General features: G+C 62.5%; 3 protein-coding genes across 5 annotated transcripts in view; 1 reads left to right on the top strand and 2 right to left on the bottom strand.

Annotated features, from left to right (window-relative positions):
* Positions 1-452: 452 nt before the first annotated feature.
* On the bottom strand, positions 453-11,779 carry LOC138825375 (regulator of G-protein signaling 11-like). The gene is made up of 17 exons (XM_070019833.1): positions 11,555-11,779; positions 11,336-11,432; positions 10,997-11,047; positions 10,570-10,676; positions 9,326-9,377; positions 9,191-9,249; positions 8,861-8,937; positions 8,686-8,767; positions 8,345-8,413; positions 4,445-4,474; positions 4,292-4,353; positions 4,098-4,211; positions 3,887-4,002; positions 3,672-3,759; positions 3,457-3,595; positions 1,190-1,272; positions 453-1,084 (listed from the first exon to the last, which is right to left on the bottom strand). The coding sequence occupies exons 1-17, from the start codon at positions 11,621-11,623 to the stop codon at positions 982-984; spliced, it is 1,398 nt and encodes a 465-aa protein (XP_069875934.1). The 5' UTR covers positions 11,624-11,779; the 3' UTR covers positions 453-981.
* A 2,369-nt stretch (positions 11,780-14,148) lies between these two features.
* Positions 14,149-17,361, top strand: LOC138825374 (protein disulfide-isomerase A2-like). Its single transcript, XM_070019832.1, has 11 exons — positions 14,149-14,306; positions 15,152-15,358; positions 15,443-15,576; positions 15,647-15,784; positions 15,851-15,967; positions 16,047-16,172; positions 16,243-16,440; positions 16,525-16,645; positions 16,731-16,912; positions 17,018-17,128; positions 17,227-17,361. The coding sequence occupies exons 1-11, from the start codon at positions 14,150-14,152 to the stop codon at positions 17,269-17,271; spliced, it is 1,536 nt and encodes a 511-aa protein (XP_069875933.1). The 5' UTR covers position 14,149; the 3' UTR covers positions 17,272-17,361.
* Positions 17,362-17,613: 252 nt separating this feature from the next.
* LOC138825376 (axin-1) overlaps positions 17,614-27,584 on the bottom strand; it is a 36,100-nt gene continuing 26,129 nt past the window's right edge. For 2 of the 3 annotated variants that reach the window (XM_070019835.1, XM_070019834.1), the window contains exons 7-11: positions 26,277-26,447; positions 22,484-22,729; positions 20,701-20,808; positions 19,092-19,259; positions 17,614-18,357 (exon numbers count right to left, since the gene is read on the bottom strand). In XM_070019835.1, coding sequence (XP_069875936.1) covers positions 18,231-18,357; positions 19,092-19,259; positions 20,701-20,808; positions 22,484-22,729; positions 26,277-26,447 — 820 coding nt within the window. In that variant the 3' untranslated portion in view covers positions 17,614-18,230. The remainder of the gene's footprint in view (positions 18,358-19,091; positions 19,260-20,700; positions 20,809-22,483; positions 22,730-26,276; positions 26,448-27,584) is intronic. The other variant, XM_070019836.1, reaches the window with a different exon arrangement.

The following is a 27,584-nucleotide window of genomic DNA, read 5'->3' on the forward strand; positions in this document are numbered from 1 at the left end:
CGGCCCTGACAGAATGCCCCCCACCCCGGGAAGATGGCGGCCCTGACAGAATGCCCCCCACCCTGGGAAGATGGCGGCCCTGACAGAATGGCCCCCCACCCCGGGAAGATGGTAGAACCTGGGGTACACTCTGGAGAGGAGTTGGGGTTCACTGGTTGCCGTGGGCAGGCAGTCTGTGAGGCTTCATGGGAGACCCTGGGTCCATGGCCAGAGCCCCTCCCACACAGCGCTTGGGCTCCCTCTGCACCTGCACACCCCACTTTCCTTGGAGGCAGGGCACAGATGCGCTCCTCAGCGCCCCCCCCCCTCCCCAGTCTGGACAGATCCGGCCCAGAAGGCCCAGTTCCTCCATCAGCCCTACAGCCCAGGACTCCACACACCTCCCCCACATCACATCACACACCACAGGCCTGCGCTGCACACGCTTGTCACACACCGCATGCGTGCACACCACAGGCGGGACCTTGGGAGGCGTTCAGAACGCATGAGGACCAGCAATTTTATTTCTGTGCAGCAGCGGGAGAAGGGGCCAGTGCTGGGGATGGGGTGGTGTGTGGAGGGGGCCCGTCTGGGGCCTTATTCTGGTATGCAAGAGGCATAGGGGCACTAACGCTGGTGACGCAAGTGACACCAGCTCTGCCACCTTGGTGGGAGCGTCACGGTTGGAGTCACGGGTACGCCAATCTGGTAGGAGAGGCCAGGGCTCTGGTGGGAGCGGGTGCCGTGGACAGCAGGTCACAGCGGGAGACTGGAGCCGTCTTGGGCAGGTGCGAGCACACAATCTTTTGGAAAGTGTGCCTCACTGGCTCACCTAATGTTCTGGAGATTGGACGGGCATCCAACGATGAGCTGAAGAACACAGGCTGCAGGGCTCTGAGGGGCTCTGCCGGCCTGCCCTCTAGTGACAGGGCTTGCTGCAGCTGAGCTTAGCCCCCTCCTGGAGTCGCAGCTGGGCCGGCCCAGCAGTGATGAGGAGAGCATCTAGGCCTCATCACCGCCTGAAGCTGCTGCAGACTCCCCTGAGCCAGGAAGGAGCGCAGGGCTGGGGCTGGAGTGCCGGGGCTTCCGCATGAACGGGAACACCCTGTGGTGGGAAGAGGCTGAGGTGAGTGTGGGTGGCCAGAGGACCCGGTCCCCTAGTTGCATGGGCCTTCCTGGCCAGCAGGCACAAGGCCCTGCCTGAGCTCACCTTCGCCTGGTCTCTGGTGGGACCACAGCGTCTACCAGAAGGCTCTTGTACATGTCAGACTTCAGGAATCGTGGGTAGGAGTCCTGCAGGAGACAACAGGGCTCCCAACATTCCACTCCTCACCCTTCAACCAAATCTGGCCACGCATTGCAGGACCCTGCCCTGCCTCAGCCCAGGGTGTGGAGGTTGAGGTTAGCTACCCCAGACTTGTGGTCCTAGCCACTCCAGAGGCTGAGGCCTGAGGATCAAGAGGCAGCCAGCCCAGGCAGGAAAGTCTATCAGACTCCACTTCCTGAATAACCAGCAAGTCTGGTTGCTGGTGGCTGACACCCATAATTTTGGCTACTCGAGACTGAGAAGCCAGCCTGGGGAGGAAAGTGCATGTGATACTTATCTCCAATTAACCACCAAGAAGTCAGAAGTGAAGCTGTGGCTCAAGAGGTAGAGTGCCAGCCTTTAAGTACAAGAGCTCAGGAACAGTGCCCATACCCTGAGTTCAAGCCCCAGGACCAACGCACACACACACGCACACGTACACACACACACACACACACACACACACACGATTTGAAGCCAGTCTGGGCAGACAAATCCTTGATTTTTTTTTTTGGGGGGGGGGTCCAGTCGTGGGGCCTGAACTCTGGGCCTGGGTGCTGTCCCTCAGCTCTTCAGCTCAAGGCTAGCTCTCTACCACTTGAGCCACAGCGCCACTTCTGGCTTTTTTCTTTTTGCTTATGTGGTGCTGAGGAATTGAACCCAGGGCCTCAGGCATGCAAGGCAAGCGCTCTACCACTGAGCCACCTTCCCAGCCCCTGGCTTTGAACTGTGATCCTCAATCTCAGCCTCCTGAGAAGCTAGGATTACAGGCCTGAGCCACCAACACCCAGCTTTGGCGAGAATCTTATCTCCAGTTAACTAGCAAAAAGCCAAAATAGGCATAGCTCAAGTGGGGGAACACCAGCCATGCCTGAGAAAAGCATGACCCGATTTCAAGCACGAAAACAAAAACCAGCAAAAGAGCAGAGATAAGATGGAGACATGGCTCACATGGTGGAGTGCCATCCAAGTAAGGAGGCCAAGCAAGCATGAGGCCCTGTGCGGCAGCTCACCCCTATAATCCCAGCTGTTTGGGAGGGAGAGATAGGACAAGTTCAAATGACAATCCAGGAAATGTTAGAAGCCCTATCTCAAAAAAAAGGAAGTAGAGTTGTGGCTCATGTGGTATAGTGTTAGCCTTGAATAAAGAAGCTGAGTTCAAGTCCCAGGACTGGCACAGAGAAACACACACAAAGGGCTAGAATGGGCACTTGCCAGTAAGCCCTGAGTTAATCTCTTGTAACCTGTACAGCAATTCCCAGGCAGGGAAAGTAACAGCAGTGCTGTCTAAGGCAACTCCCCAGTTGAATGCATGTAAAAAGAAGTAAATGTTTTCCAGGTGCCATGCTGCACCTGGACAGGAGGAGCTGCATCAGCACCCTCAAAAACCAGGATTTCAAGTCAGGCACCTTGGCTCACACCTGTAATCCCAGCTACTCCGGAGGCTGGGATCTCAGGATCGCACAGTTCAGACACAGCTGGGGTAGGAAAGTCCAGGAGACTCTTATCTCTAATAAACTACTCAGAAAATGCTAGAAATGTTGCTATGGCTCAAGTGGTAGAGCACTAGCATTAAGCACAAACCAGCTTAGGGACAGCACCCAGGCCCCAAGTTCAAGACCCAGGACAGAAAAAACAAAACAAAAGTAACAGGATTTCAGTGTGGGTGGAGGTCCCAGGTCAAAGAGGTTGAGAAAAATTTCTAACCTGAATCTGGATTGGAAGTATAATGCTACGTAGACGTGCTGGATTTGAACTCAGGGTCTTGGATTTGCAAGGCGGACATTCTACCACTTGAGTCAAGCCTACAGATACTTTTTCCTGGTACACAGGTTTGAACTTAAGTACCTTGTGCTACCTGGCTTGCCACAGGAGGCTGCCCAGGCTGGCTTTGAATTACAGTCCTCCAGGTTTATGGACGTGAACCACTGTCACCACGCTGTTCAAGCCATTCTTGATCATGGTAAGGGAAGGGATGCCCCCAGAGGAGCACAGGGGCATGCCATGTGGACGATGCCCCCATAGACAAAGATGCGACAGAGAGGTGGAGCTTCACACGCTGCGGTCTACCTAAAGCTGGGTTAAGGAAGGCATTCTTGGCAGACAAAAACCGATACTGGAGATAGGCCCGAAAGGCTCCACGGAGCAGGGACCCGGAGGCTGCCACCCACCTTCTTCATGAGCATGTAGATGTGCAGCTGCGCGTCGTCCAGGACATAGCGGTGGGGCTGGGACAGCCCCTCCAGCGTCTGCTCCATCGTCCGGCTGTCAATGTTGACCCAGCGGGCAGCTCCAGGGGCCAGAAACTGCCTGGGGACGGAACGGCCCAGTGGGTCCAGGCTGGTGCCTGCCTGCCCGCTGAGCAGGGCCACCCACCCCCACTCACTGGTACACGGAGTCCACCAGGCCGGGGACCTGGGCCTGGCCGCCGAAACGCAGCTCCTCGCACGCCTCCCAGAAGCTGAGGTTCTCCGCTGGAGGCCAAGCACCACATCAGGGGCCCAGCCCCAGCCTCAGCCGACTGGGCACCAATGGCTGGGTGGGAGGAGTCCCAGGCACACCCCCCCTCTTGGGCCTAGGGCAGGGGTAGGAGCTGCTTACCACTGAACTCCTTCTGGAGAAAGTCCATGAAGTGAGCCCTGCCCACAGGGTCCCCCAGGAGCTCCCAGAAGCTGAAGCCCCAGCGCTCCACACGCAGCTTAGTAGGTGTGGCCACACTGGGTGGGGGAGAGAGGTGGATGCTGACTCTTGCCAGCCCAGGCCAGCAGTGCCCCTCTGTGGCCGCCCACCCACCCGCCCACTTGGGGCTCACGTCGGAGCATTCATGGTCCAGTAGTCCACACTGTCTGTGATCCAGGGGTTGCTGGGCAGGCACCCTGCCATGATCGGGTCGTGTGAACTGCGCTGGCTGCTGAACTTAAGGTACCTAGGACATACCAGTAGCTAGTGCGGACCGGCCTTGGGGAGGAGGCTCTGGAGAGTCGGGGGAGGGTACCCCACACTCACGCCTCAAGACAGATAGAGGACTTCACCCGGGTTCTGCCAAGCGCTTTCCTGGTGTAGTCAATCTACAACACGGGACCCGAGTGGAGAGCTGGGACCTGGACCGGCAGGATGGACTGACCCTTCTCCACACTCCCCCCCACCCTTAGAACTTACTTCCCGCTTGTAGAAGTCCGAGCTCTGGGTCTAGAAAGGCAGAGGACGCAGTTACCAGGCAGGTGGGGGGGGACTGGAAAACCCACCAACCCAGCACCCACGGGCCTGAGCCCTCAGCCTTCCGGGATGTGGCAGAGCGTGGCTCCTCCACCCTTCACCCCCGGAGCCCTCTCCTCTACAAGGCCTCTGGAAGCCAGGGTCTCAGGGTGTTATTAACCTGCTGCTTTTTTTCAGCATTGGAACCTGAACTTAGGGCCTTGTGCTAGCTGGGCAGGTGCTCTGTTCTCAGACGTATTTCTAAACAGACGTGCGAAGTCCTTGTCTAACTCAAAGCTCCAGAGCTCCCCCAGGCAGCGCTGAAGTCTGGGTTGAAGTGAGAGGGCAGCGGCTAGCTGCCCCAGGCCCCAACCCTCCACAGCCAACACTGAGACAGAGCTGAAGTGGAGGCCGCTGCTGATTTCCCATTTACCCCAACTCTTTGGCTGCCTTTGCGTACAGAAAAGTTAGGGTGCTGACATTAGCCGTAAGAAATAGGATCTGCTGTGGATGGGGTTTGAGGGGCTGACGTGTCAGCATCTGTCTGCCTTCATCCTTTCTCTGGTTTGGAAGCCACCAGAAGCCCTGGAGGGAGAGGGCTGGGGCCAGGTTCCCGGGCCGTACTCTTGTTAGTCACCCTCCCACCTCCCTGTACTCTGACACTGTCCAGCCCAGGGAGAGCCCCGCACCCTCTCAGCTGGGGCCTTTCCACTTATGCGCACCAGGATGGCAGGTGGGTGTACAGGGGCCCAGGGCAGGGGAGGGGGGAGAGGGGGGCTGGGAGTGCCAGGGACTGAGGGGGGGCTGGGAGTGTGAGGGGCTGAGGGGGGGCTGGGAGTGTGAGGGGCTGAGGGGGGGGCTGGGAGTGTGAGGGGCTGAGGGGGGGGCTGGGAGTGCCAGGGACTGAGGGGGGGCTGGGAGTGTGAGGGGCTGAGGGGGGGCTGGGAGTGTGAGGGGCTGAGGGGGGGGCTGGGAGTGCCAGGGACTGAGGGGGGGCTGGGAGTGTGAGGGGCTGAGGGGGGGCTGGGAGTGTGAGGGGCTGAGGGGGGGGCTGGGAGTGCCAGGGACTGAGGGGGGGCTGGGAGTGTGAGGGGCTGAGGGGGGGCTGGGAGTGTGAGGGGCTGAGGGGGGGGCTGGGAGTGTGAGGGGCTGAGGGGGGGCTGGGAGTGTGAGGGGCTGAGGGGGGGGCTGGGAGTGTGAGGGGCTGAGGGGGGGCTGGGAGTGTGAGGGGCTGAGGGGGGGCTGGGAGTGTGAGGGGCTGAGGGGGGGCTGGGAGTGCCAGGGACTGAGGGGGGGCTGGGAGTGTGAGGGACTGAGGGGGGGGCTGGGAGTGTGAGGGACTGAGGGGGGGGCTGGGAGTGTGAGGGGCTGAGGGGGGGCTGGGAGTGTGAGGGGCTGAGGGGGGGCTGGGAGTGTGAGGGGCTGAGGGGGGGCTGGGAGTGTGAGGGGCTGAGGGGGGGCTGGGAGTGCCAGGGACTGAGGGGGGGGCTGGGAGTGCCAGGGGCTGAGGGGGGGGCTGGGAGTGCCAGGGGCTGAGGGGGGGCTGGGAGTGTGAGGGGCTGAGGGGGGGCTGGGAGTGTGAGGGGCTGAGGGGGGGGCTGGGAGTGTGAGGGGCTGAGGGGGGGGCTGGGAGTGCCAGGGGCTGAGGGGGGGGCTGGGAGTGTGAGGGGCTGAGGGGGGGGCTGGGAGTGCCAGGGGCTGAGGGGGGGGCTGGGAGTGTGAGGGGCTGAGGGGGGGCTGGGAGTGCCAGGGGCTGAGGGGGGGGCTGGTAGTGGGCAGGGCTGAGGGGGGGGCTGGGAGTGGGCAGGGCTGAGGGAGGGGGGAGAGGGGGGGCTGTGAGTGCCAGGGGCTGAGGGGGGGCTGGGAGTGTGAGGGGCTGAGGGGGGGGCTGGGAGTGTGAGGGGCTGAGAGGGGGGCTGGGAGTGTGAGGGGCTGAGGGGGGGGCTGGGAGTGTGAGGGGCTGAGGGAGGGCTGGGAGTGTGAGGGGCTGAGGGAGGGGCTGGGAGTGTGAGGGACTGAGGGGGGGCTGGGAGTGCCAGGGACTGAGGGGGGGGCTGGGAGTGTGAGGGACTGAGGGGGGGCTGGGAGTGTGAGGGGCTGAGGGGGGGGCTGGGAGTGTGAGGGGCTGAGGGGGGGCTGGGAGTGCCAGGGACTGAGGGGGGGGCTGGGAGTGCCAGGGGCTGAGGGGGGGGCTGGGAGTGTGAGGGGCTGAGGGGGGGGCTGGGAGTGCCAGGGACTGAGGGGGGGGCTGGGAGTGTGAGGGGCTGAGGGGGGGGCTGGGAGTGTGAGGGACTGAGGGGGGGCTGGGAGTGCCAGGGGCTGAGGGGGGGGCTGGGAGTGGGCAGGGCTGAGGGAGGGGGGAGAGGGGGGGCTGGGAGTGCCAGGGACTGAGGGGGGGGCTGGGAGTGTGAGGGACTGAGGGGGGGCTGGGAGTGTGAGGGACTGAGGGGGGGGCTGGGAGTGTGAGGGGCTGAGGGGGGGGCTGGGAGTGCCAGGGACTGAGGGAGGGGCTGGGAGTGTGAGGGACTGAGGGGGGGGCTGGGAGTGTGAGGGGCTGAGGGGGGGCTGGGAGTGCCAGGGGCTGAGGGGGGGGCTGGGAGTGTGAGGGGCTGAGGGGGGGGCTGGTAGTGGGCAGGGCTGAGGGGGGGGCTGGGAGTGTGAGGGGCTGAGGGGGGGCTGGGAGTGCCAGGGGCTGAAGGGGGGGCTGGGAGTGTGAGGGGCTGAGGGGGGGCTGAGGGGGGGGCTGGTAGTGGGCAGGGCTGAGGGGGGGCTGGCAGTGGGAGGGGCTGGCAGTGGGCGGGGCTGAGGAGGGGCTGGCAGTGGGCGGGGCTGAGGGAGGGGCTGGCAATGGGCGGGGCTGAGGGAGGGGCTGGCAGTGGGCGGGGCTGAGGGAGGGGCTGGCAGTGGGCGGGGCTGAGGGAGGGGCTGGCAGTGGGCGGGGCTGAGGGAGGGGCTGGCAGTGGGCGGGGCTGCATGCAGGGGCTGGCAGTGGGCGGGGCTGAGGGAGGGGCTGGCAGTGGGCGGGGATGAGGGGGGCTGGAAGAGGGAGGGACTGGCAGTGGGCGGGGCTGAGGGAGGGACTGGCAGTGGGCGGGGCTGAGGGAGGGGCTGGCAGTGGGCGGGGCTGAGGGAGGGGCTGGCAGTGGGCGGGGCTGAGGGAGGGGCTGGCAGTGGGCGGGGCTGAGGGAGGGGCTGGCAGTGGGCGGGGCTGCATGCAGGGGCTGGCAGTGGGCGGGGCTGAGGGAGGGGCTGGCAGTGGGCGGGGCCGGCAGTGGGCGGGGCTGAGGAGGGGCTGGCAGTGGGCGGGGCTGGCACTGGGCAAGGCTGCATGCAGGGGCTGGCAGTGGGCGGGGCTGAGGGAGGGGCTGGCAGTGGGCGGGGCTGAGGTAGGGGCTGGCAGTGGGCGGGGCTGAGGGAGGGGCTGGCAGTGGGCGGGGCTGGCAGTGGGCGGGGCTGAGGAGGGGCTGGCAGTGGGCGGGGCTGGCACTGGGCAAGGCTGCATGCAGGGGCTGGCAGTGGGTGGGGCTGAGGGAGGGGCTGGCAGTGGGCGGGGCTGAGGGAGGGGCTGGCAGTGGGCGGGGCTGAGGGAGGGGCTGGCAGTGGGCGGGGCTGGCAGTGGGCGGGGCTGAGGGAGGGGCTGGCAGTGGGCGGGGCTGCATGCAGGGGCTGGCAGTGGGCGGGGCTGAGGGAGGGGCTGGCAGTGGGCGGGGCTGCATGCAGGGGCTGGCAGTGGGCGGGGCTGAGGGAGGGGCTGGCAGTGGGCGGGGCTGCATGCGGGCGCTTGCGGCAGGTGTCACGGAGGGGCAGAAGCGTGCGTGTTCAGCTGCCCGCCGCGGGCCGAGGGTGGCTGGGAGCCAGGATTACCGTCTGCAGGCGGCTGGCCGGGCGGGCGCCCCTCTCCGGACCCTGCTCCAGGACATGGCGGGCCCCGGGCTGGGAGGAAACGGGAGCTGAGGGCTCGGCCCGCGGACCCGCCCGACGCCCTGCAGCCTCCGCTGCGCGAAGGGCGCGCAGGGCAGCCCGGCCGGTCCTGAGCCCCTCGCGCCCGCTCCCCCTCTGGCCTCGACCCTCGGTGTCCCAGACGGTCAGACCAGCCCTCTCCCCACCGGGGCCCGCAGGCAGCTCGCCGGCCGGGTGCGGACCCCAGAGCGCCTCCGTCAGCTTCCCTCCCTGGGGCTCCCTCCCCGGTCCCGGGCGGGGCTCACCGGGGGCCTGTTCACCAGCCAGTACGTCTGCTCCTGGCAGGCGATGACCAGCCTGTCCCCCTTCCTGCGCCGCTTAGCTGCCCTGGAGGAAGGCTGCGGTGAGGAGCGCAGGGGCCGGGGCGGGGGACCGGGACGGCTGCCCGCGGCGTGGGGACCAGGGCCCGGCGGGACTCACCGCAGCTGCTCTCGAGCCTGCATCAGCACCAGGTCCCACGTGTGGTTGAGCTTCTTGTGCAGCTGGTCATACTGCTCCTGGGGGCAGCGAGCACGCCGGTGGGTGTCCCCTGCCCCGCGTGTCCAGCTCGGGGACAAGGCCCCGCACCTGCCCTGTGTGCGAGTCATCTCTGCCCGGAACAGAGGTCAACAGGCTCCGGGAAGCCGGGGCTCTCAGACCTAAGGCCCACGATGGTGGTGGGATGGGTCCCAGCACACGTGTGCGTTATCGAGGCCTGGGCTGTTCGTTCTGGGGCAGACGGTAAGGCTGCACCCCTCGGGTGGGACCTACCTTCTCATAGTCAGCTAAGGCTCCCTGTTTCTGGATGTTCTTCTTGGCCAGGTAGATGGCTGGAAGGACAGGGACAGTGCAGGGACAGCTCTGCCCCTGCCCCGGGCTGCCCCGGTCACCGGTCCTCACACTTACCGTAGTCCAGCTCTGCGGCCGGCCACAGGGTGCTCGTCCAGAAGTACGGGGTCTGGGGGACAGGAGAGGGGTCTGGGGGGACAGGACAGGGGTCGGGGACAGGACAGGGGTCTGGGGGACAGGAGAGGGGTCTGGGGACAGGAGAGGGGTCTGGGGGGACAGGACAGGGGTCTGGGGGACAGGAGAGGGGTCTGGGGGGACAGGACAGGGGTCTGGGGGACAGGAGAGGGGTCTGGGGGACAGGAGAGGGGTCTGGGGACAGGAGAGGGGTCTGGGGGGACAGGACAGGGGTCTGGGGGACAGGACAGGGGTCTGGGGGGACAGGACAGGGGTCTGGGGGACAGGACAGGGGTCTGGGGGGACAGGACAGGGGTCTGGGGGACAGGACAGGGGTCTGGGGGACAGGACAGGGGTCTGGGGGGACAGGAAAGGGTCTGGGGGGACAGGAGAGGGGTCTGGGGGGACAGGAAAGGGTCTGGGGGGACAGGACAGGGGTCTGGGGGACAGGAGAGGGGTCTGGGGGACAGGAGAGGGGTCTGGGGACAGGAGAGGGGTCTGGGGGACAGGAGAGGGGTCTGGGGACAGGAGAGGGGTCTGGGGGGACAGGACAGGGGTCTGGGGGACAGGAGAGGGGTCTGGGGGGACAGGACAGGGGTCTGGGGGACAGGAGAGGGGTCTGGGGGACAGGAGAGGGGTCTGGGGACAGGAGAGGGGTCTGGGGGGACAGGACAGGGGTCTGGGGGACAGGAGAGGGGTCTGGGGGACAGGAGAGGGGTCTGGGGACAGGACAGGGGTCTGGGGACAGGAGAGGGGTCTGGGGGGACAGGACAGGGGTCTGGGGGACAGGAGAGGGGTCTGGGGGGACAGGACAGGGGTCTGGGGGACAGGACAGGGGTCTGGGGACAGGAGAGGGGTCTGGGGACAGGACAGGGGTCTGGGGGACAGGAGAGGGGTCTGGGGACAGGACAGGGGTCTGGGGGACAGGACAGGGATCTGGGGAACAGGAGAGGGGTCTGGGGACAGGACAGGGGTCTGGGGACAGGACAGGGGTCTGGGGGACAGGACAGGGGTCTGGGGACAGGACAGGGGTCTCCGGGGCCTGAGGATTCCCCACTCCCCTCTCCACTCTCTCTGAGAAGACTGACTGGCTGCGGGGCTGCGGGGTTGTCCCGCCTGCGCCCGCGCCTCAGCCCCGCGTCCCCGCGCCGCCCCGCCCCACCCCAGCCCGGCCGGCCGGGGCGCACCTGGAAGCGGTAGGGCGTCTCGTCCGGCCGCAGCGACGGGCTGCGGGGCTCGCGCAGAGGGTAGATGTAGCCGTGCTGGGCCAGGAGGGTGCCGAGGTGCAGGGCCTCTGCGGGGCGGGGCGGCGTCAGCCAAGCCCGCCGGGGCGCGGGGGTGCGGGGTGCGGGGTGCCCGAGGCGGGGCGGGGCGGGGCGGCGTCAGCCAAGCCCGCCGGGGCGCGGGGCGCGGGGCGCGGGGGGCGGGGCGCGGGGCGCGGGGGGCGGGGCGGCGTCAGCCAAGCCCGCCGGGGCGCGGGGCGCGGGGCGCGGGGGGCGGGGCGCGGGGCGCGGGGGGCGGGGCGCGGGGCGCGGGGGGCGGGGTGCCCAGGGCGGGGCGGGGCGGGGCGGCGTCAGCCAAGAGCCTCCCCTGCGACTCCCCGCTGGCCCTCACCCTCCTCAGAGACACAGAACTTCCGGACCAGCCACTCGGCGACGTCCCTGCCTGAGAGAAGAGACCGGGAGGAGCGGCGGGGAGAGAAGGTGAGCGCACCTGAGCCGGACGGCCGCGTCCCCTCCGCCACGCCCACCCAGCGCTCGCCACGCCCACCCAGCGCTCGCCACGCCCACCCAGCGCTCGCCACGCCCACCCAGCGCTCGCCACGCCCACCCAGCGCTCGCCACGCCCCTCCGGTGCTCGCCACGCCCACCCAGCGCTCGCTCCCCCCCTCCCGGCGCAAGTCCCCCCCGCAGCGCCCCGCCCCGCCCCGCGCTCGCCCCGCCCCGTCGTCACCAGCCACGGCGTGGGGGATGACGGTGATGAGCAGGCGCTGGCTCCGCATCTTCACGCCCTGGTCCGGGTCCTGCATGCTCACGACCACGCGCTCCATCTGCGTGGAGGGGCCGTGAGCGCCCGCTCTGCGGGGCACCCGGCCCGGGTTCTGGGGCCAGCGCGATCCTGCGGGATCCAGGCCGCTCCCGCCCCCGGCCCGCCCGCCGCGGCCCGGCCCACCTTGCTGAGGTCCGGCCTCTGCTCGCGGGGTCGCCGTCCCGGAGAGGCGCGGCCGGCGGCCGTGGCCATGGCGGATGTCGGAGTGGCCCCGCCCGCGCCGCCTGCAGGATTAACCTTCGCGACTGACCCACGGGCGCACGCGCGCGCACACACACACACGCACACACACACACACACGCACACACACGTGCGCACACACACGCACACGGCCTGTCTGTGCGTGGCTCAGTACCTCGGTGGGGTTGAAGCTGCTGAGCACGGGTGATGCTGTTGACGGGTGTTCCCGGCACTGTCCCCCCACAGCCCCCACTGTCCCCCCACAGCCCCCCCACTGTCCCCCCACAGCCCCCCCACTGTCCCCCCACAGCCCCCCACTGTCCCCCCACAGACCCCCTGTCCCCCCACAGCCCCCCCACTGTCCCCCCACAGCCCCCCTGTCCCCCCACAGCCCCCCCTGTCCCCCCACAGCCCCCCCACAGCCCCCCTGTCCCCCCACAGCCCCCCCACTGTCCCCCCACAGCCCCCCCACTGTCCCCCACAGCCCCCCCACTGTCCCCCCACAGCCCCCCACTGTCCCCCCACAGCCCCCCTGTCCCCCCACAGCCCCCCCACTGTCCCCCCACAGCCCCCCTGTCCCCCCACAGCCCCCCACTGTCCCCCCACAGCCCCCCCCACGGCCCCCCACTACCCACTGCCCCCCACTGCCCCTTGACACCCGCGGGCCCTGGGCCTCCACAGGCTGGGGACCTGCCTCTCTTTGTCCCTCTGCTAACAGCCTGGTCACCCCGCCTTAGGCTCCAGTTGTGGCCTTCAGACCCCAGTGGGAGAGTATTCTCTTCCTTACCCACTCTGGGGCAGCCTTGGACTAAGCCAAGCATTGTCCCTGTGGTTCCATTCCTATTACTGTCAAGGCCCAAGAGAGACTGGGAACTGGGTTCCTTCGGGGGGGGGGGGGAGGGAAATAACTCCCCAAAATTCCAGATCTCCATCCCGACAGCCGGGCCAGCAGCCGTGGAGGCGCTGGCAGCTGGAACTGTCCCAGCCTGGCATCGGTAGCTCACCCTGTACGCCCTTGGAGGGGACTGTCCCTCAGCCCCTGATCAGGGGCGTGGATGGACTCAGGGCCGGGCGCTGTCCCTCAGCCCCTGGTCGGGGGTGGACTCGGGCCTGGGCGCTGTCCCTCAGCCCCTCCTTGCCCAAGGCAGGCACTCTGCATGACGGGTGTTTTCTGATCAACTGGAGATAAGAGTGAGGAGGACTTTCCTGCCTGCGCTGGCTTCAAACTGCGATCCTCAGATCTCAGGGTCAGTGACAATGGATGTGATCTCCGTCCGTCCATGCCCGCTGCCCATGCCAGGAGCCTCCTTCGCTCCCCCCCACCCCCCGCGCGGGCGGCTCACCAAGGCCAGAAGGGGCTGTGGGGACCCTGGCCAATGCCCCAGGCCCAGCGGGCGCCCATGCAGCCCTACCCCAGGGTCGGAGGGCACGGGCTGGGGGTCAGGGAGGGGTCAGAGGGCGCCGGCCCCCCCTGCGCATGCCCCCCTCTTCCCCTCTGCAGGTGACCTGGCTGATGTTGATGTTGGAGCCGGCGCCTGCGCCCCTCACCATGGACCTCACGGGTAACTGCACGGCCAGAGCCCGGCCGGACCCCAAGCCTGGCCGACCCCCCCCCCACCGACCCCCCACGCATCCCCCGCTGACCCCCCCACGGCCCCCCCACCGATCCCCCCCACGATCCCCCGCTGACACCCCCCACCGATCCCCCCCCCCCCGCCACCCCTCCTCCTCCCCTACCGACCCCAGGGCTCTCTCCCCACAGGGGACCTGGCCACCCTGAAGACCTGCGTGTTCACCCAGAAGGAGGGTGTCCACTACCAGGTGAAAGTCACCTTCAAGGTGGGCGCCGCCTGGGGATCACCGCGCTCGCCTGCCACAGCCTTCTGCAGGCCCTCTGGTCCTCTAGGTCCACAGGGAGATGGTCAGCGGCCTCAGGTGTCTGCACCACACCTACGGGGCCGCTGTGAGGGGAGGGGGGAGGGGGGTCAGGGAGGGGGTGGGGAGGCCGGCCAGCAGGCAGAGGTGGAGAGGGCGGCTTCGGTGCCACAGTGGGCCACACCGGCCCCTGACATCCCCCCTCCCGCGGTGGTGGGCAGCTGTGGCCCCAGGGCCCTGGAGTGCCAGGTCGTGACGCCGGCGGAGGCACTGCCAGCCCACTGGAGCGGGCCCCCACGTGGTCAGGTCCCTCATCATGGACGACGACAGGACCGACCACAGGTCCTGGGAGTGGCGCCTCCAGGTCCCAGGGACTGCAAGGACTGAGCCGACCTGGGGCTCCCACTAATGTCAGCTGCACAAGGACCTCCAGGCCCCCCTCCCCCCATCCCAGTGCCCAGACTACGTAGCCTCTGCTCTATCTGCCCCCCCCCCCCCCAGTCTGGCGCCCTGCCCTGTGTTGCCTCTTTCTGCCTTCTCCTACCTGTGGCTTTATCTTCCTCGAGACCTAGCCAGGTGCCACGTGGCAGCTGCTGCTTGGTCCCCAGTCTCCTTATCTACTCTAGCCTTCAGGGGCCCAGCACTGCCATGGAGCGCCTGTCCATGCTGCTGCTGCTGCTCCTGCTGGGGGCCTCGGTCCCCCACCCCTCCAGGGGTCTCCCTGAGGAGGACATTCCCAAGGAGGATGGGGTCTTGGTTCTGAGCCACCACACCCTGAGTGTGGCCCTGCGGGAGCACCCGGCCCTGCTGGTGGAATTCTGTAAGTGCTTGGGCCACAGGTTTGAGCGCCGGAAGGCTCAGACTCCTGCAGCCTGGACCCCGGGACTGTCCTTGCAATCCGTGTCCTCTTGACCCGAGGTTTCCCGGGAGGGTCCTGGACGGGGAGGCCTGGCGTTGAGTATGGCCGGGAGTCAGGGGTTGCTTCAGTCTGAGTGGACACAGATGGTGATGATGCAGGAGGCACCCAGAGGACATAACCCACACACCCTGGCCCTGCTAGCTATGGCTGGACACCGATGTCCCCACCTCAGAGACACTTCTCCAAGTGTCCTTCAGGGTACAGGCTGTGGTCGCTGTGGCATGCACTTCTGTGGCTCTTTAAAGCCACTGTGAGCCTCAGCCACACGTCCTCTGGAACCCTGGATCGAGGCTCTTGTCAAATCTCCCCCACCTTACTGTGATCCTGGGATTTTTTTTTTTTTCTGTATTATTTTTTTGTCAGTCATGGGATTTGAACTCAGGGCCTGGGCGCTGTCCCTGAGCTCTTTTGCTCAAGGCTAGCGCTCTACCACTTTAAGCCACAGCTCCACTTCCAGTTCTTGAGTGGTTCATTGGAGATAAGAGTCTCAGGAGGAACTTTGCTGCTCAGGCTGGCTTTGGGCAGCAATCCTCAGATCTCACCTTCCTGAGTAGCTAAAATGACAGGCATGACCACCAGCACCTGGCCAGCCTGGGATGTTTGAGAACCTCTTCTGTGTGGCACTGGTGGAGGCCTAGGAGGAGAGTATGAAGAGAACTCCCTTTCTAAACCCACTGGATGTGGTAGGAGGGACCTGGCGTGGTGGGACCTGGGAGGCCTGGTGAGCTCCTGGCCTTGTTCCCCAGACGCTCCGTGGTGTGGTCACTGCCAGGCACTGGCCCCCGAGTACAGCAGGGCAGCTGCTCTGTTGGCAGCCGAGTCAGCCCCGGCCACATTGGCCAAGGTGGATGGGCCTGCGGAGCCGGAACTAACCAAGGAGTTCGGTGTGACGGAGTACCCAACGCTCAAATTCTTCCATGACGGGAACCGCACGCACCCTGAGGAGTACACAGGTGTGGGACAAGCATGGGGCAGGGGCAGGCGGGGGTGGGGGGTGGGGGCGGGGGCTGGCGCTGGACCCGTGGGACTCCCCACAGGGCCCAGAGAGGCTGAGAGCATGGCCGAGTGGCTGAGACGCCGGGTGGGGCCCAGCGCCACTCTCCTGGAGGACGCAGAGGGTGCCCAAGCACTGAGGGACGCCCAGGATGTGGTTGTGATCGGCTTTTTCCAGGTAAGCTGGGCGTGGGGCCCCGTGTAGGAGCGGGTACGGAGGCCTGCCAGCCTCACGGGCCGGCCCTCAGGACCTGCAGGACGAGGATGTGCCCACCTTCTTGGCCCTGGCCCGGGATGCCCTGGACATGACCTTCGGCCTCACGGACCAGCCGAAGCTTTTTGAGAAGTTTGGCCTCACCAAGGACACTGTGGTCCTCTTCAAGAAGGTGGGTGGGGACCAAGGTGGGGGTGGGGCCAGAGCTGCGGCTCGGGCTGACACCCCTGGCGTCCAGTTCGACGAGGGAAGGGCTGACTTCCCAGTAGACGAGGAGCTTGGCCTGGACTTGGGGGACCTGTCCCGCTTCCTGGTCACACACAGCATGCGCCTGGTCACAGAGTTCAACCGCCAGGTGAGGCTCAGGTACCTGCGTGCCAGGGGGCAGGGGCAGGGACGTGGCCTGTGAGGTCACGAGCCCCCCACTCCTGCAGACGTCTCCCAAGATCTTCGCTGCCAGGATCCTCAACCATCTGCTGCTGTTTGTGAACCAGACGCTGGCTCCACACCGGGAGCTTCTGGCAGGCTTTGGGGAGGCGGCTGCTGGCTTCCGGGGGCAGGTACCGTGGCGCTGGGGGGGTGGAGGGAGGGGGCAGAGCGGCAGAGCGCCAGCCTGGGTTCCCGCCGCAGGTGCTCTTCGTGGTGGTGGACGTGGCCGCAGACAATGACCACGTGCTGCAGTACTTCGGCCTCCAGGCTGAGGCGGCCCCCACTCTGCGCTTGGTCAATATGGAGACTACCAAGAAGTACTCGTGGGCAGGCGGGGAGCCCATCACCTCGGCTTCCGTGGCTGCCTTCTGCCACGCCGTCCTCCATGGTGAAATCAAGGTGTGTGGGCCCAGGGTGGGGACAGGCTGCGGGGAGGGCTGGCCTGGTGCGGAGGACCCTCAGCGAAGCCTGTTGCTCCCCTAGCCGTACCTCCTGAGCCAGGAGATACCCCCCGACTGGAACCAGCGGCCCGTCAAGACCCTGGTGGGCAAGAATTTTGAGCAGGTGGCTTTTGATGAGACCAAGAACGTGTTTGTCAAGTTCTGTGAGTGCTGAAGGTGGCAGGCAGAGGTGGGGTGGGGGGGAAGGGCAGGGAGGGACCAGCCGGCCCAGCCCTGACGCTTCTCCAGATGCCCCGTGGTGCAGCCACTGCAGGGAAATGGCCCCAGCCTGGGAGGCACTGGCTGAGAAGTACAAGGACCGTGAAGACATCGTCATTGCGGAGCTGGACGCCACAGCCAACGAGCTGGAGGCCTTCACCGTGCACGGCTTCCCCACGCTCAAATTCTTTCCTGCAGGGCCAGGCCAGAAGGTGGGGGTGGGCTGGGTGGCGGCCACTCCTCTGGGGCCTTTCCATCATGGCCTGGGAGGATGGGGACAGGACCTCATGCTCTCCTGTCCCCCCGCACCCCCACAGGTAATTGAATATACAAGTGCCAGGGACCTGGAGACCTTTTCCAAGTTCCTGGACGGAGGGGGTGAGCTGCCTGAGGAGGAGCCCACGGAGGAGTCCGTGGCCCCCCTCCCGGTGGGTACTGCGTCCTAGGTCCCCAGCCTCTGGATGGGCTCCTGGCAGGGCGGGGCTGGGGGCAGGGCCCTGAGCGGGACATCTGCCATCCTGTCTAGGAGCTACTGACCAACTCTACCGTGGGGTCCAGGGAAGAGCTGTAGCCATGCCCTCCCACAGCGGCCGGCCCGGGGAGCAGTCGGCCTCTCTGGTGCCAGAGGGAGCTGTGTGCTGTGAATAAAAACTTAGTCCCACACTCTTTTGTGTGTTTCCTGAGCGAGGTCGGCTGCTGGTTTCTGTGGCTGGTCCTGGACCGTGCCTAGGACCCACCTCAGCCTGTGGGGCCCTTCAGGCCTGACTGTGGGCTCTTTGCTCCTGAGCCTGAGGTGAAGTTCAGACCCTGTGCTCCGCCCGTGGGAGGCCAGGATGGCCTTCTTCACCACTGGACTGGAGCAGGGGACAGCCAAGCCCCGGCAACTGCAGACAGGCACACCCCACAGCCAAGGGAGGTTCAAAGACTTTTATTTCATAATTATCCAAGTACCTTTGAAAAGATAATTGTACAAGTCATTGCATGAAAAACGGGCTCGAGGCCGCCCCTGCCGGCCCTGGCCTGAGAAATGTACACTATTTACACGGGCCCTTACAGAGGGGCCAGGCTGAGCTGGCCAGCCCGTGGCTGGAGATAGGCCGAGGAGGGCCTATGGCACCCTACCGCCAGATTCACACGGTGGCAGGCAGGGTACAGCTGTGTTGAAGGCACTCAGTGACGTGTACAACTTACAGGCCCGGACCCGTCAGGTCTCTCAGTGTCCCAGAGGGAGAGGTGGACCTGGCACGCGGGCCAAAGCGTGAGGCATCCGTGGGTGGGCCTTGGGCTCAGCAGCACGGGGCTGCCGGGGGTCACTGGGGTGGCTGCCCTGCCGGGGAGGAAGCTATAGTATTGCTATGGGGGTGAGCCCTCGTCAATGGCCAGAGAAGCCCAGAGGGACCCCGGAGGAGCAGGGTGTGGGTGGTATACCTTCCCCGGACGCGACCCCGCGCTGTCCTGAGTGCGAGACGGTCACATGGCTCTGAGGGCGATGCACAGTGGTGGTGTGTCTGCGTCTGCAGCTCTGCTCAGTCAGTCCACCTTCTCCACCTTGCCAATGATCTTCTCCTCAAAGACGGGCAGGACGGCTTCATCTTCCCGCACCTCCTCAAACACCACCCCACAGTCAAACTCGTCACTCACTTTCTTGAAGTAGTATCTAGGGACAGAACATGGCAAGTGGTGAGGGAGCCACTCAGAGGAGGAGTGTGTGTGTGTGTGTGTGTGTGTGTGTGTGTGGCGCGTGTGTGCGTGTGTGTGCGTGCGTGTGCGCGCGCGCTCAGGGCAAGGTTCTGTCCCCGTTGGTGCAGTGACTGACCACACGGGAGATGACGCCAGGCCCGCCTTGGGGCTCGAGCTTGGCAAGGCTGCACACCCCGCGGGGTGTGTGGGGCAGCCTTGGGCTTCCGAGGGGCCCTGACTCGGCCAGCATAGGGGCCCTGTCCACCTCAGCTTTCTTCCAACAAGCAGCAGAAGACTGAGGCCATGCTCATGGTCACAGAAGAAACCACCCCAAATGAGCTCTGGCCCAGTTCAGCAGCCTCTGCAGAATCGCAGGGCACCTCCTGCTTTCCCACAGTGCTCCAGGAGTCCCGGGCCTATCATGAGTGGGGGAGGAGGAGTCAGGTAGAACACCTGACTCTGCCAGCAGGGGACCACGGCGGGGCACGGCCAGCCGAGATGAAGTCAGCACATGCAGGTTATCGACCCGTTTGAGTCTATTTCCTTAGCTCTGAAATGGAGCCCAAGCCACCTGGAGGCTTGGGGCCTGCAGGGCCTGGGTTCTAAGGAAGCCTCTCTCCCACATGCCCAGCCGGCCTGGAGCGGCAGGCAACAGCTGGGTGGGAAGTGGCTTAAGAGGTGGGTGGGACTGGGGGCGGCCCCCCCTCTCACCTGTAGCTCCCCTTCTTGGTCAGCAGCTCCTTGAACTGGCCCAGGGTGACGGCACGGCCCCTCACGAGGGTCCGGTAGGGGATGGGCTCACCGCAGAAGTAGTAGGCCACAACGATGCTGTCACAGGGCTGGGCACTGCCGCCGCCTGCCTTCCTCTGTGATTTCACCCTACGGCAGACGGTGGCAAACGTAAAGGGCACGTTCCCAGACCCCGGCAGCGACCAGAGGACGGGGCGGCGCCAGAGTGAGCTCTACGGAGAAACACGCTGTCCAAGGCCCCGCCACTCACCACTGTGTCTCTGAGGGCCAGTTACAATCTGGTGCCCAGTGCCACGGGATGCTCGCTGGGAAGCCAGCTCGACGCCCCTGGAGGAGCCTTAGGTCTTGCTGATGAAGCAGCACACCCCTCAGCACCCCCAGGGAGCTGGCTGCTCACGTGGCCACGCCAGACACCGGGCCCACCACTCTAGTAGTCCAACTGTCTGCACTCTAGTAAAGTCTAACCTCCCAACGCTTTCAAACATCGGAAGGGTAGGGACTGGACAATGGAGTTGTGCATAGATCTACAAGTTCAGTCCACAGGGTAGCTGGGTCTCTAGCATGGGCATGGAGCTAGAACTTGGGGTTCAGCCTAAAGTGCAGCGTGGCTCTGAGTTAGGTGGTGGGCAGTGTCTCTTCTGCTCTTCCCATGACCCTGGAACTCCCCAGGCTTGCATGGGTCCAGCCTCTGGGCACCCTCTTGAGTCTAGACGGGGCAGCTGCCCCGGCACACGACTGTCCACTTCACACGCGAGGCTCCCAGGCACCGGCCTGCGTGGACCATCCCTTGGAGGATCACGGAGGCCTCAAGAGCAGCAGCAATCTGGAAGCTATTTCTTCAGCAGACTGGGGCCACGTGAGAGCACACAGTGTGCTGCTGGCTCACGGTCAGAGCTTACAGACTCGGGGCTGGGTGAGCCTCGCAAAGCCTAAGGCCCCAGGGCATCCCATCCTCCTTCGAGCAGAAGCACAGGAAGGGAACGGTCAGCAATGACCACACTGCCCACATGGGGCCACAGCAGCGGCAGGCAGACCTCACGACAGATCAGTGCAGCTCAAGCTACTGGCACCACGTCAAGAGGACTGTGCCTGAAGAGAGGCATTAATCAGGGGAAGATGGGGGAGAACAGTGAAGGGGGGTACTGATCAAGCAAGATGCACTGTGCTCATAACCTGACCTGTGGAACTGAAACTCCTTTGTACAGCTACTTATTAAACAGATTAAGGCCAGGCGCTGGTGGCTCACACCTGTAATTCTAGCTACTCAGGAGGCTGAGATCTGAGGATCATTTCAAAGTCAGGAAAGTCTGTGAGACCCTTATCTTCAATTAACCACCTAAAGACCGACTAAATAAAAAAGAAGAGCAATACACCACGGCCAATTCTGTGCAGGTTTGTGGACCTGTAAGTCTAGCATGGCTAGGAAGCACTTCGGGCAAAGGACAGATGAAGAACAGGCCTAGGGTCAGTTGGTCACCACCTCTCCTGATGGAGAGGCCTTCCCCAGCCTCGGGGCTCCTACAGACACAGGCCGGGTGGTGGGACCGGGAGGACCCTGGGTCACACGTACTCTGTCTCGGAGAGCTCCAAGTCCGACACGGCTGGCACCACGCTCAGCACCGGCGTGCACACTGGCCTGACGCAGGCGCGTCCCCGCTGCATGACCGCCTGCACATACCTAGGGAACAACCCACGTCAGTGGGAAGAGCCATAGCCAGCACTCTGGACACTGGGCAGCGGACAAGGAAAGCAGCCGCGAAAGAGCCCGCCCACGGGAGCTGCCGCTGGCAGGAAGTAAGAGACACGGAGCACGTCATCACCCAGGTCAGGGCCCTGCCACGGAGCACGTCACCACCCAGGTCAGGGCCCTGCCACGGAGCACGTCACCACCCAGGTCAGGGCTCCTACATTTACTCTCCGTGATCCCTGGAACACACTGAGGAGAACTGCTGACCTGGGGGCCAGGAGCTGCCTTTCTGTCCCCTGCTGACATCTCCGCACTGCAGAGCCTCCTGGAGAGACCCGTCTGCAGCCACTCCCTGGGGAGGCTCTTCCTATCGGGTTCCAGGGTATCAACGTCTGAAGGCCAGTGTGGACCCAGTGATGGATGATGGCAGTGTTCTATGTGGACATCAGGGCCTGTTATTATGACTGAGGCCTGTCTGTACGGATTCCACACCTGCATGTGTTACTCAGGGACACTGAACGGTGTCTACTGTGACCTGCCTGGGGCCATCCTGAAGCGTGTGGGCCTGGCACATCTCCATCCCAGGAGCCTGTAGCTACTCATAAAAACTTCTGACCTCAGACAAGACAAACCAGTAACTGAGAGGCTGGAGGCACTAGCTGAAACCCTGCAGGAGCCCAAGCCCCCAGACATGGGCTTAGTGGCTCTTGTATCCCTGGCCAGAGGGAGAAAATCATAGCAATGTCCATCACGTGGGGTGCAACCCTGCCAGGTCATGGGCCCAGACACGTGCCAAGCTCAGCCGGGGGAAGGGAGGCATTTCCTGCACAGAGCACAGGTGGCCTAGCCTTCGGGTTGAGACCGCTATGACTTGTTCTGGCCCCACAGCTGCTACAGACTCAGAGCCTATGTAAGTCATGAAGACCACTGAGGACCAAGGGTCACAAGCACACTTACACCAATCCAGACCAGAGACACAAGCACACTTCCTGAGGGAATGGACAGGCGGACACTAATGCAGACCAGGGTTGCACAGCTACGTAAGCAGCAACTTGGAGAAACGGGTTTGGACCCAGGACCATGCCACATAAGACCAGGCTGATAAGAGAAGCCAGCAACTTCTGAAGGAACAGTGCGAATTCTGGTGGCTACGAAGTCCAGTAGAACAGCCTCAAAACCATAGTCTCGCCTGGACAAAATACTCTGCCACCCAAAAGAGGAGTCTCCCGGTGCCGGTGGCCTGGGCGACACAATTTCCTCTTGAGGACAGAACAGGTTTTGCTGAGCTACAGTGTGATGAGTCCGACCACTGATACCCTGAAGGAAGAGAAGGCCAGGAAGGAGAGGCTGCGCTACACCGCCAGCGCCCTCTTGTGGCTGGGCCGCGCGTGGCTATCCCCCAAGGAGGACAAGAAGCCTGAGGTTGCTAGCTGCAGACCGGGCTGCCCAGCAGCTGTTGGCCCCCTGACTGTGTGCCTGCCTGCCCCTTCCCCGGCAAACTGGGGACCACAGAGCTCCCTGGCATGAGCTGAGACACGCTCTGTCGACCTCCCACCCCCACTATTTCCCAGTAGGGCTTCTCAGTGGCTCTAGGTGGAAGAGGAGCCAACCTTGTGGATCGCAGGCCTTGGGGCCACCTCTAAGGTAACCTCCTGCTTCAACCCACCTCTGCTTGGAGGGCAGCTTGCTGGATCTCTTCTCCTCCTCCTCTAGACGCCTGCGGGCCTCCTCCAGCTGTGTCAGGGGGTTGGGGGCTGGGTTGGGGGGCATTGTGGGGTCTTGAATGAAGAGGTGCGAGGGCTGAACGGAGTTCCGCAGCTGAGCACTCACCCAGGGGTGCACGGCCCCGGGTCGCTCAATGGACAAGGGCCTGGAGCTCTCATGGGCCTGCTGCTTCCTGGTCCCAGAAGACCTTCAGGAGGAAGAACAAGGCATGATAACCACAGACAGAAGGCCTGTCAGCTCCTCAGACCTCATGTACGTGTCTCTTCCTCTCTTTTTTGGTACCAGTTCTGGGACTTGAGCTCAAGGACTGAGGCTAGTACTACCACTTGGCCACAGCTCCACTTCTGGCTTTTTAGTGGTTAACTGGAGATGAGTCTCACAGATTTTCCTGTCCAGGCTGGCTTCAAATCATGACCAGCACAGTCTCCTGAGTAGCTAGGATTAAAGGTATGAACCACGGGTTACCTGCCAGTCCTGGCTTTTTGATAGTAATTGTAGAAGACTCTCTCAGATTTGTCTGGCCAGGTACTTTAAGTTACAATTTTGAGTAGCTATAATTATACATATGAGCCATCAGCCCTGGCTGTATTAGGGTTTTAGGAGACTACTGAGCTCACTACCCAATCTACTTGAGCACTGTTCACAGCCTTTTTTCTTTAGTGTTTTTTTTTTTTTTGGTCCAGTCGTGGGGCCTGAACTCTGGGCCTGGGCGCTGTCCCTCAGCTCTTCAGCTCAAGGCTAGTGCTCTACTACTTGAGCCACAGCGCCACTTCTGGCTTTTTTCGTTTTGCTTATGTGGTGCTGAGGAATCGAACCCAGGGCCTCATGCATGCAAGGCAAGCGCTCTACCACTGAGCCACCTTCCCAGCCCTGGCTTTTTTCTTTTTGCTTATGTGGTACTGAGGAATCGAACCCAGGGCCTCAGGCACGCAAAGCAAGCGCTCTACCACTGAGCCACCTTCCCAGCCCCTTCTTTAGTTTTTGAAAAGGGCTTTTTCATATTTTATGCCAGGGCCAGCCTGAGTCATGACCCTCTTATTTGCCCTTCTCCTGCATAATGAAGATGACAGGTGTAGTTTACGGTGTCCCTTTCTTTTTCTTGGCTGAGGTGAGATCTTGCAACTTTTTACCAGAGCTAGCCTTGAACCGAAAAGCTTGATGCCTATGCCCCAGTTAGCTAGCTAGGGCCAAATACTATCTCAAAGACAAAAAAAAGTTAGGACTTGCCAGTGGCTCACGCCTGTAATTCCAACTGCTCAGGAGAGTGAGAGCTGAGAATCACGGTTGAAAGCCAGCCTGGCCAGGAGAGTCCATGAGATTCTTAACTCCAATTAACCTGGAAAAACCCACAAGTGAAGCTGCAGCCCAAGTGGTAGTGATCTTTGAGCACACCAGAGACAATGCACAGGCCCTGAGTCCAAACCCAGGGACAATGCACAGGCCCTGAACCCAAGCCCAAGGACCAGAGACAACGCACAGGCCCTGAGTCCAAACCCAGGGACAATGCACGGGCCCTGAGTCCAAGCCCAGAGACAACACACAGGCCCTGAGTCCAAGCCCAGAGACAACACACAGGCCCTGAGTCCAAGCCCAGAGACAACACACAGGCCCTGAGTCCAAGCCCAGGGACAATACACAGGCCCTGAGTCCAAGCCCAGGGACAATGCACAGGCCCTGAGTCCAAACCCAGGGACAATGCATAGGCCCTGAGTCCAAGCCCAGGGATAATACACAGGCCCTGAGTCCAAACCCAGGGACAATGCACAGGCCCTGAGTCCAAGCCCAGGGACAATACACAGGCCCTGAGTCCAAGCCCAGAGACAATACACAGGCCCTGAGTCCACGCCCAGAGACAATGCACAGGCCCTGAACCCAAACCCAAGGACCAGCACCAAAAAACTAAAAGATTTTAAGATTGATTGTGTTCCACAGTGCAAGGCTCTGGTTCCATCCCTAGCACAAGAAGTTAGCCACTCAGTACATATTTCTTTTTTTTTTGTTGGTCGTGGGGCTTGAACTCTGGGCCTGGGCGCTGTCCCTCAGCTCTTCAGCTCAAGGCCGGTGCTCTACCGCTTGAGCCACAGCGCCACTTCTGGTTTTCTAGTGGTTTATTGGAGATAGAGGAGTCTCACGGACTTTCCTGCCCGGGCTGGCTTTGAACCCTGATCCTCAGATCTCAGTCTCCTGAGTAGCTAGGATGACAGGCGTGAGCCACCGAAGCTTCTCTTAGGTATTTTTGTTTGGCTAAAGAAATAAGTACTGAGCCAGGTGCCGTGGCTCACACCTGTAACCCTAGCTACTCAGGAGGCTGAGATCTGAGGATCACAGTTCAAAGCCAGCCCGAGCAGGAAAGACCGTGAAACTCCTATCTCCAATAAACCACTAGAAAACCAGAAGTGGCGCTGTGGCTCAAGTGGTAGAGCGCGCCTGCCTTGAGCTGAAGAACTGAGGGACAGCGCCCAGGCCCAGAGTTCAAGCCCCATGACTGACCAAAAAAAAAAAAAAAAAAAAAAAAAAAAAACTTAAGAAAACTGGCAGCAGGGCTGGGAAGGTGGCTCAGTGGTAAAGCGCTTGCCTTGCATGCCTGAGGCCCTGGGTTCGATTCCTCAGCACCACATAAGCAAAAAGAAAAAAGCCGGAAGTGGCGCTGTGGCTCAAGTGCTAGAGCACTAGCCTTGAGCTGAAGAGCTGAGGGACAGCGCCCAGGCCCAGAGTTCAGGCCCACGACCGGACCCAAAAAAAAAAAAAAAAAGAAAACTGGCAGGAAACAAAAATCATGGAAAAACAAGTATACTTCCTTGGCCTTCCCTCATAGTATTTCAGTCTTTCCTGCATTATAAACTCTGAATCCAACCCGTGATGGAGCCAGTGATGACATCACCCCAGGTGTCCCTTTCCAGCAACACAGAAGCCCCGGGCCCGCAAGGTGCAGCCCACCTGAAGGCAGAGCCCCACCAGGATGTCTGTGAACACTGTCCCTCTGTCAACCACTAAAACTCTAGTTCCAGGGAAACCATCTAGAAAGACCACTCCTTATAACAAAGCCAATTTGTTAACAGACATCTATGTAATCTCAACAATCAGGAGGCTGATGCACAAGGACAGAGTTCAAGGCCAGCCTGGGCTACAAAGCAAGTTCCAGGTCAGATTCCGCTGCAGAGTATGACAGTCTCCAAAAAGGGAAAAGCAGCAGCTGGGTGCTGGTGGCTCACAGCTGTCATCCTAGCTACTCAGGAGGCTGAGATCTGAGGATTGAGGTTCAAAGCCAGCAAGGGCAGGAAAGTCCCTGAGATTCTTATCTCTAGTTGACTCAAAAACAGGAAATGGAACTGTGGCTCAAAGTGGTAGAGCACTAGCTCAAAGAGCACCCAGGACTGAGTTCAAGTCCCATGACCAACAACAACAACAAAGGTTTAGGCAAATGAGGAGCCTTCTGTAGGGTTGACCCTGGGACCCTTGCTCCACAACACCCAGAGCAGCCTCTGCCTCTCAGGAAAGGGGAAAAGCAGCTATGAGGCAATCCCAAGGTTGGCTTATATAACTTTCAGGTAAAAGACTCTCAGGAGGAAATACCTGATCCAGAAGCCAGAGATACCCTCCTGAGAGAGGCAGTGTGAAATGCAAGAGGATGAGGGCCTCGGCTGCTGGCCCCGGTGGCCAGCTCTGCCGGGGGGGGGGGGTGGGGGGTGCCACTGTCCCACCTTGAGTGGGCAGGCTCTGGACAGCACACTCACCCATGGCCGGCCTTTCGGTGCCTACTGATCTCCTTCTCCCCCTCGATTATCCACTGCATGATCTTCTGGTTCTTTTCCACATCTTCTGTGGAGCCTGGCACCTCAGAACTGCTGTTTTTCCCAGAGTCTGTCTTCTTGGCACTTCTTTTGGAGGACGCGCCTGCCTTCCCGCTGTAAAAGCAGGGCCTGGAGGTCACTTTTGGCTTTCCTTCCAGGCCTGAGGTCTCCTGAGCCCTCACACCCCAACAGAAGGCCCACTCCCCACTGTGAAAGTCACTGTCTCTGAACATGCAAAAACTTGGGTGGGCTGGGAAGGTGGCTCAGTGGTAGAGTGCTTGCCTCACATGCATGAGGCCCTGGGTTCGATTCCTCAGCACCACATAAGTAGACTAAAGGCCGGAAGTGGCACTGTGGGCTCAAGTGGTAGAGTGCTAGTCTTGAGCTGAAGAGCTGAGGAATAGTGCCCAGGCCCTGAGTTCAGGCCCCACAACTGACAAAACAACAACAAGCCGGTGCGGAGGCTCACGCCTGTAATCCTAGCTACTCAGGAGGCTGAGATCTGAGGATCTCGGTTCAAAGCCAGCTGGGGGAAGGGGGAAGGGAAGTCCGTGAGACTCTTATCTCCAATAAACCACTAAAGAAAACCGGAAGTGGTACAGTGGCTCAAGGGGTAGAGCGCTTGCCTTGAGCTGAAGAGCACAGGGACTGCGCCCGGGCCCAGAGTTCAAGCACCAGGACCGACTAAAACAACAATAACAAAAACAACTAGGGTTTGTTTTGTCTTCAAGACATTGAGAGCAGCTGGGCGCGTGGCTCATGCCTATAATCCTCAGTGCTCAGGAGGCTGAGATTTGAGGACTGTGGTTCAAAGCCAGCCAGTCAGGAAAGGCCGTGAGACTCTATCTCCAATAAACTTAGAAAAAGCCCAAAGTAGTGCTGTGGCTCAAGCGCTAGAGCACTAGCCTTGAGCAAAAAGCAGCTCAGGGACAGCACCCAGGCTCTCCAGAATTTAAGCCCCAACACCAGAATTAAAAAAAAAAAAAAATTGGGGGGCTGGGAAGGTGGCTCAGTGGTAGAGCGCTTGCCTTGCATGCATGAGGCCCTGAGTTCAATTCCTTAGCACCACATAACCAGAAAAAAAAAAGCCGGAAGTGGTGCTATGGCTCAAGTAGTACAGTGCTAGCCTTGAGCTGAAGAGCTGAGGGACAGCGCCCAGGCCCAGAGTTCAGGCCCATGACCGGACCCCCCCCAAAAAAAAAAAAAAACTGGGAGACAAACCCTTAAGAGAGAGTTAGCGGCTGGGAACTA

This window comes from Dipodomys merriami, unplaced genomic scaffold (genome assembly GCF_024711535.1).
Source record: "Dipodomys merriami isolate MVZ:Mamm:240054 unplaced genomic scaffold, mDipMer1.0.p SCAF_137, whole genome shotgun sequence".
Taxonomy (NCBI): Eukaryota; Metazoa; Chordata; class Mammalia; order Rodentia; family Heteromyidae; genus Dipodomys; species Dipodomys merriami.